This window comes from Bolinopsis microptera, chromosome 9 (genome assembly GCF_026151205.1).
Source record: "Bolinopsis microptera isolate Bmic1 chromosome 9, MBARI_Bmic_1.0, whole genome shotgun sequence".
In the NCBI taxonomy this organism is placed as follows: Eukaryota; Metazoa; Ctenophora; class Tentaculata; order Lobata; family Bolinopsidae; genus Bolinopsis; species Bolinopsis microptera.
In genome coordinates, this window is record NC_087080.1 from 16,064,391 (window position 1) to 16,081,006 (window position 16,616).

Below are 16,616 nucleotides of genomic sequence, written 5' to 3' on the forward strand. Positions count from 1 at the left end.
AATGAGCATTGAGTAACAGAATTGCAGTCGAGTTTTAAAAGAATTCACCGAGTTCCGTGCACATTGCACAAGTTCAACGTTTTCTGACAAGAGTTTAACAAAGAAGCAGACCATTTTAAACTCAGTAATATGTATTTTGTAATATTATCTGATTGTTACTTTATTAGGTTTCACCAAAACTGTCGCTCGACGACGACGAAGACAAAGTAAAACTACAAATGGTCGGGAACAAATCATCAGTCAAAAAAATGGTCGAGCAATTAAACGAATTGGGCAATATTTCAGAGACTTGTACGAGAGATATAAAGCTGCCATATTCAGGCCAATGTTATTTAAACTATCTTCAAACCAAGCTTGGGGTCCCCAATGTTTCCGACGAAAGTAATTCGTTTTTCCTTCAATCCTTCTGGGGTCCTCTGGTAAAGATTATTTTAGTTTATTATCGAATACTTTAGTGTTCAGTAAACATAGTGCTATACTATACTATTTTAGTGCAATTTTAGACAAAATTGGAAATACAGTTGTATGAGAATTCCACCAAATAAGATGACCCATATCAAAATCAAATGAGAGAGAAATATCTACTACTAGTTTTATATAGACTGTCATTGGGGGGGGGGGGGGGGGGGGGGGAGGCGTCATTGTCATATTGCCGACCAATATTCCAATTGCAATGATAGGGAATCCCCCCAACATGCTGTCATCCCCCCCCCCAACATGCTGTCACCCCCCCCAACATGCTATCATCCCCAACATGCTGTCACCCCCAACATGCTGTCACCCCCCTCAACATGCTGTCACCCCCCTCCCTCCAACATGCTGTCACCCCCCCCCAACATGCTGTCACCCCCCCCCCCCCAACATGCTGTCACCCCCAACATGCTGTCACCCCCCCCCCCTAATATGCTGTCACCCCCCAACATGCTGTCACCCCCCCCCCCCCCCTAATATGCTGTCACCCCCCAACATGCTGTCATCCCCCAACATGCTGTCACCCCCCCTCAACATGCTGTCACCCCCCTCCCTCCAACATGCTGTCACCCCCCCCCCCCCCCCCCCCCAACATGCTGTCAACCCCAACATGCTGTCACCCCCCCCTAATATGCTGTCACCCCCCCCAACATGCTGTCACCCCCCTAACATGCTTCTATCATTATATAATGAATCAGTTTGCACTGTAAGAAAATTTTCTTCATGAAAAACCCCTGGAAATAGCGTGACTTTTAATGGCACAAAATTGGCAACAAGTACCAATATTCCGTTAAGAAATCCTTATGAACATTCAGTGCAAGCAGATTCACTTTCAGCCCTGACTAATGGCTATGAACCCGATTCCTTATTTTAGGTACAATGCGATCAGAATTGCGACAGGAAAATACTTCGAAATACTTCCGATCTAAGCAGAAATTGGAAACTAACTCTTTCTGGAGATGAGCGGAATGTCAAAAAGACAGAAAAAATTATTGGAACCGCAATGAGTGAAATGAATTTTAATCGTATCAAGATACTTCTTGATGACATGAATTATGGAATGACAGCCCTGACTGGGACGGAGTTTGTCCAATCTGCTTTGGCTGATGGAATAGTGAGTAAACAAAATGAGTTTATAAAAATAAAATATAAAAATAATAATTATCGCATCGCCGAAGTTGAGTCCCTTTACAAATTAATTTCATGATAATCCAAATTATCGGACATAAATAATTTCTACTAGTAGGTTATTAGTTAAGAAAAGCCAATATTTCGCAGGTAAAATTTTACGTTGAATTTTACGATGAAAACACAAAAGAATGTTACGTGAACGTGTTTGGGGAAGATAGAGAGAGGGTGGACAACTTGGTGTCCAAGATAAAATCCTTTTCGTTACACGGACTGAAAACTATTATTTTTAATGTGCACGATTATGTTGGTCAGGATTTTCCAGTTAAAAATTGCTTCTACAATTCTAGACTTGTTGAAGAAATGAACGAGGCCAGAGAAACGGTAAGAAATAAGAATTTTAATAGTATTAAAAGATCTTTTGCGTTGTGGCATCAACTAACTGTATTTAAGATTCTTCATTAGTGGACATTACGGAATATTAATTGTAGATGATTAGCAGTGACCCACTCAATCTGTTAGAGGTTAATCTTGCACCACAAACCGATAATTTTTGTCACACTTTCAGATTTATTGGTGGTACAATAAAGACGCCCACAGAATAATCTTGACAGGAGCCCCTGATTCAGTGGGCCTATTTAATGAAAAGATAATGAGTTGGTTTAAAAGCTTGGAAACCAAAACTAAGGTAAATAAATAATTTGTGTTTAACGATCTCCATAGTAATCAACAAAAATTGTCGGGTTACAAAAACAACCCTTACTGGAAAGTCATGGGTTTTCCGTGTTTTTGCTACAAATTTGTGGTAATAAACAAAATATTACGTTATGAACAAATTTCCATTTCAGATATACCCAGATCAAGAATCGTATGGTAAAAGAATCCTGTACGAGCCATACAATGAATATTGTCGAAAACGATGGCCTTATATAACTTTTGTGTATGGTCGAAAAGAAAAAGCGGTTCACTTCTCTGGCATTGGAGAAGATGTTAACACTTTTGAGGAGTGAGTTGTTCGAGCCTGTCAATGTTCTGGTTTTTCATTTCTTTTGGCACTATTCAAGAAGCCCAACCAACACTTGACTTAACTCGGGTAGTGTTCCCGAGATCCATTGACAACAGTTCTCCACAGCTTTCTGTCCTCCATCAGTCTAGCTATCTCATCTACTGACTTCAGCCCAGTATCTGCTTTTAGGTTATCTAGTAGTGTTAAGTGAGGTCGCCCCCTGTTAGTATGCCCATGACTCGGCTTCCAGAGGATCAGTTTGTTCAGTGTCAGCTCCGGATGTCGGTGAGCATGACCTGCAAGTCTGAGCCTCCGTTGGGTTATCTGGGAGCTGACTTTGGGAAGATCACCGTTCAGACATGGTCTTGATATTGATTAGTTGATTGATGTTTCAACTTTCAAGCAGCGCAACCAGCAGGATACCATAACTCTACTGCATCCCTAACTATTCCGCTGGGCGGGCTTCTTTGATAATACCTTCTTTTATTTTGTGTCGTAAAATTGGGTTAGTCTTTATGGGTGTTCATCTTTTTTTAAATTATAAAAAGTGATATCAATTTTATCATTTCTCAGAAACACTCTCAAAATATCAATTATTTCTCAGATACGTATCAAATGAAGTTCGTTGCACTATCCCTAAATATTTTACTAACGGAGATGCCAGATTGCAAAAATCATGCAAATTTCATCTTGCTATGCTGTATCCAGGGGTGAGCGTTTCATTTTTGACTCGTTACCATAGTTACACTACTAGTGACTCGTTACCATAGTTACACTACTAGTGACTCGTTGGAATAACTTTAATCGCATATTTGGGGTAGGGACCGGGGTTTATCTGGTTGTTTGCCATTGATTACAACACTCGACTCTGTCATTCTTTGACTATTATATTTTAACAGCTATTGCTATATTATCAAACAAACATTGCCTTGATTAGAATGATTGGATTGAAGCATTTTTACGCTAAAAGATTTTGTAAAAAAATGGAAAACACACGGTATTCTTTCTACCAAATATAGTGTTATATAGCGCTATATTATAGCTACATAGCGCCTGATCGCAATATCGAAAAGGATTCTGACAGTGAACGCAGGGTGTCCTCACTTGGAGAGAATTACGTGATTCTACCTGCAGGTGTTTGTGAGTGATGGAGAAAACGAACTAGTGCTGCATGGAGAAAAATCAGAAGTAGATGATGTTATAACCATATTGAAGGCAGCCATTGAAAAGAATACAGTCGAAGATATTACTTTTAAGCTTCGCATTAAAGACAAGTAATTAATTGTTTTAATCTTTCTAGCTTTCAATCAGCATGCATTATAATTTTTCAATATAATTTATCAATTGATAACAATATATAATAATTTATGTAACGATGTAGTATGCAAAATAAAACTGTAATTCATATATCATCAGGATGTTTGATATTCCGTATACTGACGTTGTTCGTGTCTTTATATCCGTCAAATACAAGCAGTATTGGCCCAACCTTCGGTTCCATATCTCTGGACGGGAAATTTATTTCGCTGGACCAGAAAAAGATATTGACGAATGTAGCATCATACTCGGTAATTCATTGAACTTCGTTGAAAAATATTTTCATTATTATAGTTATACAATTTGAAACCTGCTGCTGATGAATAGACCTTTAATTAAAAATTGATAAACATTGTCAGCATTTCATTATGTAAATTTAACCACATAACTCATTGCACTTCATTATGTATTTATATTTCATACTAGTGTTACCCGTGCCTACGGCCAGGACTTCACTATCGCAGTTGAGTTGCAAAAGTATAAACAGTGCAAATGTTCAAACGGTGAAAAGGTATGAACTCGATCAGTCGAAACCGGTCGCAGAGTAAATTTAATTCTGAGCGCCCAACAAGTATCCAATGTCGAAACTATACCAAAAAAACCAGACCCATAACTCTAACCGTTTTCTTGAATAAGCCGCTCGGAAATTATACGCACACAGACAGACAGACACATATTTTGGGATTATTAGTATAGATTACATTATACTTGTAGAAAGCCCGTGGTCACAGGGAGGAAGCTAGTAGTTTTCTATTTATTTGGTAGTCAGTTTTTATCGCATTAAAAAATATCCGTCACAACCGAAGATACAGCCGATTGTAGCTCGCACTGAACACAACGTAATTACCACAAAACCGATCAAAATGTCGCTCGCAAATCTTTGCACGTGGGTGGTCGTACATACATACATTATACAAAAATAATTCTTTGAATTATAATAGAGACTAGAAAACCCGTGGTCACAGGGAAGAAGCTAATAGTATTTTTTGTTCGTAGTAAGTTTAAATCGCGTCAAAAAATATCCTAAACAAACCAATAATATACTTATTATTTAATCTCTAAACCGTTAATCAGGCAACCTAGTAATGTGGAGGATCCCTAATTCTGTAATGGAGAGTGCCACGCTGTTCCGTGATCATCGAACCAAGGAGGGAAACTTCAGGGATTCTCACTTTGTGCCTCCTCAACTGCTTGACAAGGTGAGTCCACCAGTCCTCTACTACCATTGTGCTTCCTTCTGGCTACAGATTTTAGATGTCCATTTACCACTTTACCACAGTACGTGTCATATGTATTGCGCCCTCTTTCTCGTGGGGGGCCGGGGGGCGGACACTACATTATCATCCACTCTGATTATTATATATATATATTATATGCATGACGAATGTACATAATATAATGTTGACATCTGTTAAATTACTCCTCAGTTGTTCATAGATCGGGCGAAGGGTTATGATAACACTGGCCAAGTGACAGTGTGGGGCCTTGCTGAACAAATTAAACCTTTGTCACGGCACATAGATGAAGTTCTGCCCCAGATGTGGCTGACTCGAAAAACTGTCCTTTTGACAGAAAAACAGTCCATGTTTTTGAGTGGTCCCCATGGGTGGAGAGCAATGTTCCCTCAATTTGAGGACCAGGTTAGTATTTTTAAAAATCAGTGTGTATTTTCTCTACCATATAAGACAGAGGCACATATTAGGTGCGGTAAAAAAATCGAAATTATGCGGTACCGCACCCGACTATAAAGGTAAAATGTGCGGTAAGGTGCGGTAAATTTTAACCAATTATGCGGCAAATGTGCGGCGATTTTTTCGAAATTTGTGCGGGAATTGTGCGGTTTTCTTTTGCATTTTCTCAAGGACTTTGGAAATTCTAAACGTATAACCGCCGCTCTTATCAAAAATAGGTCTGTTTATGTGTTACTGAGGGTGTAGTTCTTTACTAAGACTATGATTGAACCTATATTGAGATTCAGTTATCTGAGAACAGTGACTTGATCTGGTAGAGATCAGGAGACAGTTATTTGAAGACGCCTCTTGATAGAGTCGATCAGATCCCATGCGTGATCGCAAATATGTGACACGCTTGTTGGCATTGATTGTCAGTACTTGTAAACCATTTGATCCAAGATCCATTGAGCCCACAATAAAGCCAACGCTACATTCTACAACGAATAGAGCTCATCACCCTTTTACACCTACTTCAGCTTCTTCTATTATCACCTACTTTGGATCATGGAATCTACTCAACAACTTCAACCCCTGATATAGAGTAATCAGATGTGGTGAAGTTACGAATGATAACTGATACACTATAATCGAAGTACGGTAATGACGAGGGTTCCATAACGGCCTGGTTCACGGTCCCGAAAGGGCCTGGGTCACGGTCCCGAAAGGGCCTGGGTAACGGTCCCGAAAGGGCCTGGGTCACGGTCCCGAAAGGGCCTGGGTCACGTGGCCTAAGCATGAGTTCCAAAAGGGCCTGGGTCACGGTCCCGAAAGGGCCTGGGTCAGGGTACCGAAAGGGCCTGGGTAACGGTCCCGAAAGGGCCTGGGTCACGGTCCCGAAAGGGCCTCGGTCACGTGGCTTAAGCATGAGTTCCAAAAGGGCCTGGGTCACGGTCCCGAAAGGGCCTGGGTAACGGTCCCGAAAGGGCCTCGGTAACGTGGTAACCGGGTCACGTGGCCTAAGCATGAGTTCCAAAAGGGCCTGGGTCACGGTCCCGAAAGGGCCTGGGTCACGTGGCCTAAGCATGAGTTCCAAAAGGGCCTGGGTCACGGTCCCGAAAGGGCCTGGGTCAGGGTCCCGAAAGGGCCTGAGTCACGGTCCTATAAAAGGGCCCGACTTTTAACATATTTTGGTTTTTACACTCGAAAATCTTACCGCGAAAATTTCAAAATTATGCAAAATTACGCGGAAAATGCTAGATTATGCGGAAATATGCAGATAATCACAAAATGTGCAGAAATGAGCGGAAAACAATAAATTATGCGGAAGTGTGCGGAAAACGGTAAATTGTGCGATCCCGCACCCATCGCACCTAATATGTGCCCATGATATAAGAATATTAGTCGCATATTTTGTCGCCACTTTCGATTTTAACTTTAACTTTTTACAATTTAAACTATCTTATATCAATTTGAACTGACCTCTAACACCTCTACAGGTCGCCTATTCGTTCAGCAATTCTTACGATAGTGTTGAAATAGTTGGTGATTCTGAATCAGTATCACAAATAGAGAATACCCTGGAAAAGTTCACCACAGAGATCTGGACTGTTTTTCAATTCCCTCCGGGCAAGGAGAAAGTGTATTGGAACTTCCGGTTGTCGGAAAAAGTGAAGAAAGAATTTCCCAGGGTCAGTGAAAGTTTTGATATTCATGAGGATTCAAGTTTTTGGTGGATTGATCAAACAATAAGAATTACCACTTTTTCATGATATCAAACCGTAAATTTACAGCATCACTTTTAATTCGGCAATTTTCAAAATTATTAGACTACCTTAGTTCCCAACAAATTTTTCTCGCTGAAATTTTTTGCACATAATTAATGTAACATAGAATTAAATCAATGGGCCAAAATTTGTGAATTAATATTTTGTCACGTCATATCTTTATTCTTTAGTTAAACAAGTAGTAATACTCGGCTGGTCAGTGGTTGAAGAAATAATACGTCTGTCGTCTATTGAACTTAACTTAAATGTTCTTGTCGTCCCATTCTTCTTTATTAACTATGCTTTTCTTCCTTTCCCCCCTCTCAGTGTCCCCCCTCTCAGTGTCCCCCCTCTCAGTGTCCCACCCCCTCTCAGTGTCCCACCCCCTCTCAGTGTCCCCCCCCTCTCAGTGTCCCACCCCCTCTCAGTGTCCCCCCCTCCTCTCAGTGTCCCCCCTCTAAGTGTCCCACCCCCTCTCAGTGTCCCACCCCCTCTCAGTGTCCCCCCTCTCAGTGTCCCACCCTCTCTCAGTGTCCCCCCTCTCAGTGTCCCACCCCCTCTCAGTGTCCCCCCTCTCAGTGTCCCACCCCCTCTCAGTGTCCCCCCTCTCAGTGTCCCACCCCCTCTCAGTGTCCCCCCTCTCAGTGTCCCACCCCCTCTCAGTGTCCCCCCTCTCAGTGTCCCACCCGGGGGGGGGGGGGGGGGGGGGGATCATGTTTTTTGTCCGTTTGGCAGCTATATTTTCAAAACGGACAAAAAATAAAGCGGACAAAAACGGACAAAGACGGACAAAAACGGACAAAAACGGACAAAAAATAACAGAAATTGAAATAACATTTAGATGCTTCCTCCTCTTCTTCCTCCTCCTCCTCCTCCTCCTCCTCCTCCTCCTCCTCCTCTTCCACCTCCTCAGTCATCCTCGTCAGTCCTCATCCTCCTCCTGGGTCCTCCTCCTGAGTCCTCCTCCTGAGTCCTCCTCCTCCTCCTCTTCATCCTCCTCATATTCCTCCTCAGTCCTCAGTCCTTCTCCTCAGTCCTCCTCCTCAGTCCTCCTCCTCAGTCCTCCTCCTCATCCTTCTCCTCAGTCCTCTTCAGTCCTCCTCCTCAGTCCTCCCCCAGTCCCCCTCCTCCTCCTTCTATTCAGTCCTCTTCCTCATCCTCCTAAGTTCTCCTCAGTCCTCCTCCTTCTCAGTCCTCCTGAGTCCTCCTCCTGAGTCCTCCTCCTGAGTCCTCCTCCTGAGTCCTCCTCCTGAGTCCTCCTCCTCCTCCTCCCCCTCCCTCTCAGTCATCCTCCTCAGCCATCCTCCTCAGCCATCCTCCTCAGTCCTCCTCAGTCCTCCTCCTCTGCAGTCCTCATCATCCTCCTCAGTCCTCCTCCTCCTGGGTCCTCCTCCTCCTCTTCATCCTCCTCCTCTTCCTCCTCAGTCCTCAGTCCTTCTCCTCAGTCCTCCTCCTCCTCCTCCTCCTCAGTTCTCCTCCTTCTCATTCCTCCTTCTGAGTCCTCCTCATTCCTCCTTCTGAGTCCTCCTCCTCCTCTTTCTCCTGAGTCCTCCTCCTGGGTCCTCTTTCTCCTCCTCCTCCTCAGTCCTCCTCCTCCTCCCTCTCAGTCATCCTCCTCAGTCATCCTCCTCAGCCATCCTCCTCAGCCATCCTCCTCAGCGATCCTCCTCAGCGATCCTCCTCAGTACTCCTCAGTCCTCCTCCTTCTCAGTCCTCCTCAGGTCTCCTCCTCAGTCATCCTTCTCCTCCTCCTCCTGGGGGGATCCTGTTCTTTATCCGTTTTTTCCGTTCAAAACCCTATATTATCAAAACAGACAAAAACGGACAAAACGGACACCTCCTCCTCCTGATCCTCCTCCTCCTCAGTCTTCCTCAGTCATCCTCCTCCTCCTCCTGAGTCCTCCTCCTCCTGGGTCTTCCTGATCCTCCTCAGTCCTCTTCCTCCTCCCCTCCTCAGTCCTTCTTGTACTCCTCCTCGTCCTCAACAGTCCTCCTTCTCCCCAGTCCTCCTCCTCCTCCTCCTGGGGCCTTTTCCTGGGTCCTCCTCCTGGGTCCTCATCCTCCTGGGTCCTCCTCCTCCTGCTTCTCCTCCTCAGTCCTTCTCCTCCTCAGTCCTTCTCCTCTTCCTCCTCCTCCTCAGTCTTCCTCATATTCCTCAGTCCTCCCCCAGTCACCCTCCTCCTCATCCTCCTCATCAGTCCTCCTTCTCCTTAGTCCTCCTCCTCAGTCCTCACTCCTCCTCCTCCTCCTCCTGGGTTCTCCTCCTGGATCCCTCTTCTCCTCCTCAGTCCTTCTCCTCCTCCTCAGTTATCCTCCTCCTCCTCCTTCTCCTCCTGGGTCCTCCTCCTTCTCCTCACCAGTCCTCCTCCTCAGTCCTCCTCATCCTCTTCATCCACTTACTTCTCCTCCTCATCAGTCCTCCTCAGTCCTCCTCCTCAGTCCTCCTCCTCCTCGTCATCAGTCCTCATCAGTCCTCCTCCCAAGTCATCCTCCTCCTCCTGGGGCCTTTTCCTGTGTCCTCCTCCTCCTAGGTCCTCCTCCTCAGTCCTCCTCCTCTTCCTTCTCCTCAGTCCTTCTCCTCCTCAGTCCTTCTCCTCTTCCTCCTCCTCAGTCCTCATCCTCCTCCTGAGTCCTCCTCCTGGGTCCTCCTCCTGAGTCCTCCTCCTCCTCCTCTTCATCCTCCTCCTCTTCATCCTCCTCATCTTCCTCCTCAGTCCTCAGTCCTTCTCCTCAGTCCTCCTCCTCAGTCCTCCTCCTCATCCTTCTCCTCAGTCCTCTTCAGTCCTCCTCCTCAGTCCTCCCCCAGTCCCCCTCCTCCTCCTTCTATTCAGTCATCCTCCTCATCCTCCTAAGTTCTCCTCAGTCCTCTTCCTTCTCAGTCCTCCTGAGTCCTCCTCCTGAGTCCTCCTCCTGAGTCCTCCTCCTGACTCCTCCTCCTCCTCCTCCCCCTCCCTCCTCCTGAGTCCTCCTCCTGAGTCCTCCTCCTGACTCCTCCTCCTCCTCCTCCCCCTCCCTCTCAGTCATCCTCCTCAGCCATCTTCCTCAGCCATCCTCCTCAGTCCTCCTCAGTCCTCCTCCTCCTGGGTCCTCATCATCCTCCTCAGTCCTCCTCCTCCTGGGTCCTCCTCCTCCTCTTCATCCTCCTCCTCTTCCTCCTCAGTCCTCAGTCCTTCTCCTCAGTCCTCCTCCTCCTCCTCCTCCTCCTCAGTTCTCCTCCTTCTCATTCCTCCTTCTGAGTCCTCCTCATTCCTCCTTCTGAGTCCTCCTCCTCCTCTTTCTCCTGAGTCCTCCTCCTGGGTTCTCTTTCTCCTCCTTCTCCTCAGTCCTCCTCCTCCTCCCTCTCAGTCATCCTCCTCAGTCATCCTCCTCAGCCATCCTCCTCAGCCATCCTCCTCAGCGATCCTCCTCAGCGATCCTCCTCAGTACTCCTCAGTCCTCCTCCTTCTCAGTCCTCCTCAGGTCTCCTCCTCAGTCATCCTTCTCCTCCTCCTCCTGGGGGATCCTGTTTTTTATCCGTTTTTTCCGTTCAAAACCCTATATTATCAAAACGGACAAAAAATAGAGCGGACAAAAACGGACAAAAACGGACACCTCCTCCTCCTCCTCCTCCTCCTCCTCCTCCTCCTCCTCCTCCTCCTCAGTCTTCCTCAGTCATCCTCCTCCTCCTCCTGAGTCCTCCTCCTGGGTCCTCCTCCTCCTGGGTCTTCCTGATCCTCCTCAGTCCTCTTCCTCCTCCCCTCCTCAGTCCTTCTTTTACTCCTCCTCGTCCTCAACAGTCCTCCTTCTCCCCAGTCCTCCTCCTCCTCCTCCTGGGGCCTTTTCCTGGGTCCTCCTCCTGGGTCCTCATCCTCCTGGGTCCTCCTCCTCCTGCTTCTCCTCCTCAGTCCTTCTCCTCCTCAGTCCTTCTCCTCCTCAGTCCTTCTCCTCTCCCTCCTCCTCCTCAGTCTTCCTCATATTCCTCAGTCCTCCCCCAGTCACCCTCCTCCTCATCCTCCTCAACAGTCCTCCTTCTCCTTAGTCCTCCTCCTCAGTCCTCACTCCTCCTCCTCCTCCTCCTGGGTTCTCCTCCTGGATCCCTCTTCTCCTCCTCAGTCCTTCTCCTCCTCCTCAGTTATCCTCCTCCTCATCCTTCTCCTCCTTGGTCCTCCTCCTTCTCCTCACCAGTCCTCCTCCTCAGTCCTCCTCATCCTCTTCATCCACTTACTTCTCCTCCTCATCAGTCCTCCTCAGTCCTCCTCCTCAGTCCTCCTCCTCCTCGTCATCAGTCCTCATCAGTCCTCCTCCCAAGTCATCCTCCTCCTCCTGGGGCCTTTTCCTGTGTCCTCCTCCTCCTGGGTCCTCCTCCTCAGTCCTCCTCCTCTTCCTTCTCCTCAGTCCTTCTCCTCCTCAGTCCTTCTCCTCTTCCTCCTCCTCAGTCTTCCTCCTCCTCCTCAATCCTTTCCCCAGTCACCCTCCTCCTCATCCTCATCCTCCTCATCAGTCCTCCTTCTCCTTCCCAGTCCTCCTTCTCAGTCCTCCTCCTCCTCCTTCTCCTCAGTCCTTCTCCTCCTCAGTCCTTCTCCTCTTCCTCCTCCTCAGTCTTCCTCCTCCTCCTCAATCCTTTCCCCAGTCACCCTCCTCCTCATCCTCATCCTCCTCATCAGTCCTCCTTCTCCTTCCCAGTCCTCCTTCTCAGTCCTCCTCCTCCTCCTCTTCTTCCTGGTTCCTCCTTCTCCTCCTCAGTCTTCTTCCTCCTTCTACTCCTCAGTCCTCCTCCTCCTCAATCCTCCTCTTCCTCCTAAGTCCTCCCCTCCTCAGTCCTCCTAAGTCCTCCCCTTCTCAGTCCTCCTCCTCATCAGTCCTCTTCACCAGTCCTCCTCCTCAGTCCTCCTTATCCTCATCCTTCATCTCCTTCCTTCATCTCCTTTCTCCTCCTCATCCTCCTCATACACCTCCTTCTCCTCATCAGTCCTCCTCCTCACTGCTCACTCCTTCTCCTCCTCCTCATCCTCCTCCTCCTTAGTCCTCTTTATCAGTCCTCATCAGTCCTCCTCCTCCCCAGTCCTCCTTTTGGGGCCTTTTCCTGGGTCCTCCTCCTGGGTCCTCCTCCTCTTGGGTCCTCCTCCTCATCCTTCTCCTTAGTCCTCCTCCTCCTCAGTCCTCCTCTTGAGTCCTTCTTCTCCTCCTCCTCCTATTCATTCCTCCTCCTCAGTTCTCCTTCTCAGTCTCACTCCTCCTTCTCAGTCCTCCTCCTCCTCTTCTTCCTGGTTCCTCCTCTTGGGTCCTCCTTCTCCTCCTCAGTCCTCCTCCTCTTCCTCCTCTTCCTGGGTCCTCCTGATCCTCCTCAGTCTTCTTCCTCCTTCTACTCCTCAGTCCTGCTCCTCCTCAATCCTCCTCTTCCTCCTAAGTCCTCCCCTCCTCAGTCCTCCTAAGTCCTCCCCTTCTCAGTCCTCCTCCTCATCAGTCCTCTTTACCAGTCCTCCTCCTCAGTCCTCCTTATCCTCATCCTTCATCTCCTTTCTCCTCCTCATCCTCCTCATACACCTCCTTCTCCTCATCAGTCCTCCTCCTCACTCCTCAGTCCTTCTCCTCCTCCTCCTCCTCCTCGTCCTTAGTCCTCTTTATCAGTCCTCATCAGTCCTCATCGGTCATCCTCCTCCCCAGTCCTCCTCATGGGGCCTTTTCCTGGGTCCTCCTCCTGGGTCCTCCTCCTCTTGGGTCCTCCTCAAGAAAACAACAATTTCAAGAAAACAAGTCCTTCTTCTTTCCTCCTCTTGAGTCCTTCTTCTCCTCCTCCTCCTATTCATTTCTCCTCCTCAGTTCTCCTTCTCAGTCTCACTCCTCCTCAGCCCCCCTCCTCTCCCTCCTCAGTCCCCCTCCTCTCAGTGTCCCCCCTCCTCTCATTGTCCCCCCTCTCAGTGTCCCACCCCCTCTCAGTGTCCCCCCTCCTCTCAGTGTCCCACCCCCTCTCAGTGTCCCCCCTCTCAGTGTCCCACCCCCTCTCAGTGTCCCACCCCCTCTCAGTGTCCCCCCTCTCAGTGTCCCCCCCTCTCAGTGTCCCCCCTCTCAGTGTCCCACCCCCTTTCAGTGTCCCACCCCCTCTCAGTGTCCCCCCTCTCAGTGTCCCCCCTCTCAGTGTCCCACCCCCTCTCAGTGTCCCACCCCCTCTCAGTGTCCCACCCCCTCTCAGTGTCCCACCCCCTCTCAGTGTCCCACCCCCTCTCAGTGTCCCACCCCCTCTCAGTGTCCCACCCCCTCTCAGTGTCCCCCCTGTCAGTGTCCCACCCCTTCTCAGTGTCCCCCCTTTCAGTGTCCCACCCCCTCTCAGTGTCCCCCCTCTCAGTGTCCCACCCCCTCTCAGTGTCCCCCCTTTCAGTGTCCCACCCCCTCTCAGTGTTCCACCCCCTCTCAGTGTCCCCCCTCTCAGTGTCCCCCCTCTCAGTGTCCCCCCTCTCAGTGTCCCAACCCCTCTCAGTGTCCCACCCCCTCTCAGTGTCCCACCCCCTCTCAGTGTCCCCCCTCTCAGTGTCCCCCCCCCTCTCAGTGTCCCCCCTCTCAGTGTTTCACCCCCTCTCAATGTCCCCTTTCTCAGTGTCCCACCCCCTCTCAGTGTCCCACCCCCTCTCAATGTCCCACCCCTCTCAGTGTCCCACCCCCTCTCAGTGTCCCACCCCCTCTCAGTGTCCCCCCTCTCAGTGTCCCACCCCCTCTCAGTGTGACCCCCCCCCCCCTCTCAGTGTCCCCCCTCTCAGTGTCCCCCCTCTCAGTGTCCCACCCCCTCTCAGTGTCCCACCCCCTCTCAGTGTCCCCCCTCTCAGTGTCCCACCCCCTCTCAGTGTCCCACCCCCTCTTAGTGTCCCCCCTCCCTCCTCTCAGTGTCCCACCCCCTCTCAGTGTCCCCCCTCTCAGTGTCCCACCCCCTCTCAGTGTCCCACCCCCTCTCAGTGTCCCACCCCCTCTCAGTGTCCCCCCTCTCAGTGTCCCCCCCTCCTGATCCTCTCAGTGTCCCACCCCCTCTCAGTGTCCCCCCTCTCAGTGTCCCCCCCTCCTGATCCTCTCAGTGTCCCACCCCCTGTCAGTGTCCCCCCTCTCAGTGTCCTTCCCCCTCTCAGTGTCCCCCCCCTCCTCTCAGTGTCCCCCCTCTCAGTGTCCCCCCTCTCAGTGTCCCACCCCCTCTCAGTGTCCCCCCTCTCAGTGTCCCACCCCCTCTCAGTGTCCCCCCTCTCAGTGTCCCCCCCCCCTCCTCTCATTGTCCCACCCCCTCTCAGTGTCCCGCCTCTCAGTGTCCCACCCCCTCACAGTGTCCCCCCCCCTCTCAGTGTCCCCCCTCTCAGTGTCCCACCCACTCTCAGTGTCCCACCCCCTCTCAGTGTCCCCCCTCCTCTCAGTGTCCCCCCCTCCTCTCAGTGTCCCCCCTTTTCAGTACCCCCCTCTCAATGTCCCCCCCTCTCAGTGTTTTTCCCTCTCAGTGTCCCCCCCCCCCTCTAAAGTGCCCACTGCCCCCCTCTCAATGTCCCCCCCCCCCTCTCAGTGTCCCCCCCCCCCTCTCAGTGTCCCCCTCTTCAGTGCCCCCCCCCCCCTCTCAGTACCCCCCCCTCTCAGTGTCCCCCCCCCTCTCAGTGTCCCCCCCCCTCTCAGTGTCCCCCCCCTCTAAAGTCCCCCCCCCCTCTCAGTGTCCCCCCCCCTCTCAGTGTCCCCCTCTTCAGTGCCCCCCCCCTCTCAGTACCCCCCCCCTCTCAGTGTCCCCCCCCCCCTCTCAGTGCCCCCCCCCCTCTCAGTGTCCCCCCCCCCCTCTCAGTGTCCCCCCCCCCTCAAAAGTAATCAGCTGGTTATTTGACACTAGGTAGCAGGTACATCAAAATATGATAAGCTACTATTGTCTATTTTTTTGTTTCCAGCATGATACTTTTATGATATTGATAATCCTAGACTGTTAAATTATCATTAATTAAAGATCAAATTAACTCGTCTAAAAATGCCCAAACAAGTCCAAATTTCTTGCCCAAATTTTTTGGTACTTCAATTTGTAGAGCCCAAAAATTGAACACAAATGTTTTGGAACTAAGGTAAGTATTTCGATCCGTTCAATTGTTTTGGATTTATATTTATAATAAATACTTGGTCGGTATACTTGCTGATTTATTGGGTTCTTTTGCAATACTAAACACGTTAGCTAGTGCTAGCTATCGCTAGGTAGCGTTAGTTACCTAAAGCTACCTTGTGATTAGACTATTGCAAAAGAACCTTTCTTGTACTCTTAATTGAAAAAAAAATTCCCATCGTTATTTTCAGACTTTATTCGATGATTCATCAAGAAGCGTGTGTGGGTTTAAAAGTGACGTTAACAGTATCGAGAAACTGTTGACCAATCAAGTCACCAAGGGTTCCAAGATGTTTATGACCGAGAGAGACGTTTGGAATATAACTTTAGAGACTTTGAAAATATAAAATTATCTTTAGGCTTTTAGGCTGCCACTAGAGCAGCTAGGATTTTAAATATCCTTAAACTATTTTTATAGTTCTTCCTTTTTGTACGTGGTTAGGTATTGCGAAGGCGGGGTTAGGTGTTGCACCCCGCCTTTGTGTCACCTATTTTAGAGCCTGTTTTTGAAAGCTCGCAGATTTTTACTATTTATTTTATTAATTTATTACTATTTGATTTTGTTTTATTAACATCAATTTAACTAAGGCCTTTAAGTAATAAACACAGGTCTGGACAGTGGACAGTGGCCAAGAATAAAATCCAAATTTGCTGCGGATCAAGAAATACCTCAAACAAAACTTACGAATTATCTAACATGGATGATTTAGAATTTAACTCTTTCGAATCGAAAGTCAACTAATTTTTTCAGTCCCATGGACTGGGTTTTATTTTTGCAATGATGATTTTCATAATATATAACCTGTAATACTATTCTGTATATATCTAATTTCGTTTTCCAAATTTGCTGCGGAGTTTGCGAAATAGCCGTTAATAAATTGGGAGTTTGCGAAAAAAAATAGCCGAAATAAATTGGGGGTTTGTGAAACCAAATAGCCGGAATAAATTGGGGGTTTGCGAAACCAAATAGCCGAAATAAATTGGGGGTTTGCGAAACCAAATAGCCGAAATAAATTGGGGGTTTGCGAAACCAAATAGCCACAATGAATTGGAAGCTTGCAGTAATAACCAAACAGTCTTGATAAATTGGGGGCTTGGGAAACTAAATTTCGCTGCATATACAGGGTGTTCTGCAGAAAGTGTGACTATTTTCCACTTTCATAGTGTTTCACAAAATC

General features: G+C 48.3%; 2 protein-coding genes across 2 annotated transcripts in view; both read left to right on the forward strand.

Moving 5' to 3' along the window:
• LOC134820393 (uncharacterized) overlaps positions 1 to 16,178 on the forward strand; it is a 29,394-nt gene extending 13,216 nt beyond the window's left edge. The window contains exons 13-24 of the mRNA XM_063830763.1: positions 168 to 419; positions 1,346 to 1,585; positions 1,750 to 1,983; positions 2,168 to 2,287; positions 2,448 to 2,605; positions 3,210 to 3,315; positions 3,740 to 3,879; positions 4,022 to 4,173; positions 4,997 to 5,121; positions 5,350 to 5,562; positions 7,092 to 7,283; positions 15,630 to 16,178. Of these exons, the coding sequence (XP_063686833.1) occupies positions 168 to 419; positions 1,346 to 1,585; positions 1,750 to 1,983; positions 2,168 to 2,287; positions 2,448 to 2,605; positions 3,210 to 3,315; positions 3,740 to 3,879; positions 4,022 to 4,173; positions 4,997 to 5,121; positions 5,350 to 5,562; positions 7,092 to 7,283; positions 15,630 to 15,785 (2,088 nt within the window). The 3' untranslated portion in view covers positions 15,786 to 16,178. The remainder of the gene's footprint in view (positions 1 to 167; positions 420 to 1,345; positions 1,586 to 1,749; positions 1,984 to 2,167; positions 2,288 to 2,447; positions 2,606 to 3,209; positions 3,316 to 3,739; positions 3,880 to 4,021; positions 4,174 to 4,996; positions 5,122 to 5,349; positions 5,563 to 7,091; positions 7,284 to 15,629) is intronic.
• On the forward strand, positions 7,306 to 15,240 carry LOC134821016 (uncharacterized). The gene is made up of 5 exons (XM_063831681.1): positions 7,306 to 7,317; positions 13,293 to 13,609; positions 13,930 to 14,050; positions 14,432 to 14,549; positions 15,236 to 15,240. The coding sequence occupies exons 1-5, from the start codon at positions 7,306 to 7,308 to the stop codon at positions 15,238 to 15,240; spliced, it is 573 nt and encodes a 190-aa protein (XP_063687751.1).
• Positions 16,179 to 16,616: the final 438 nt, after the last annotated feature.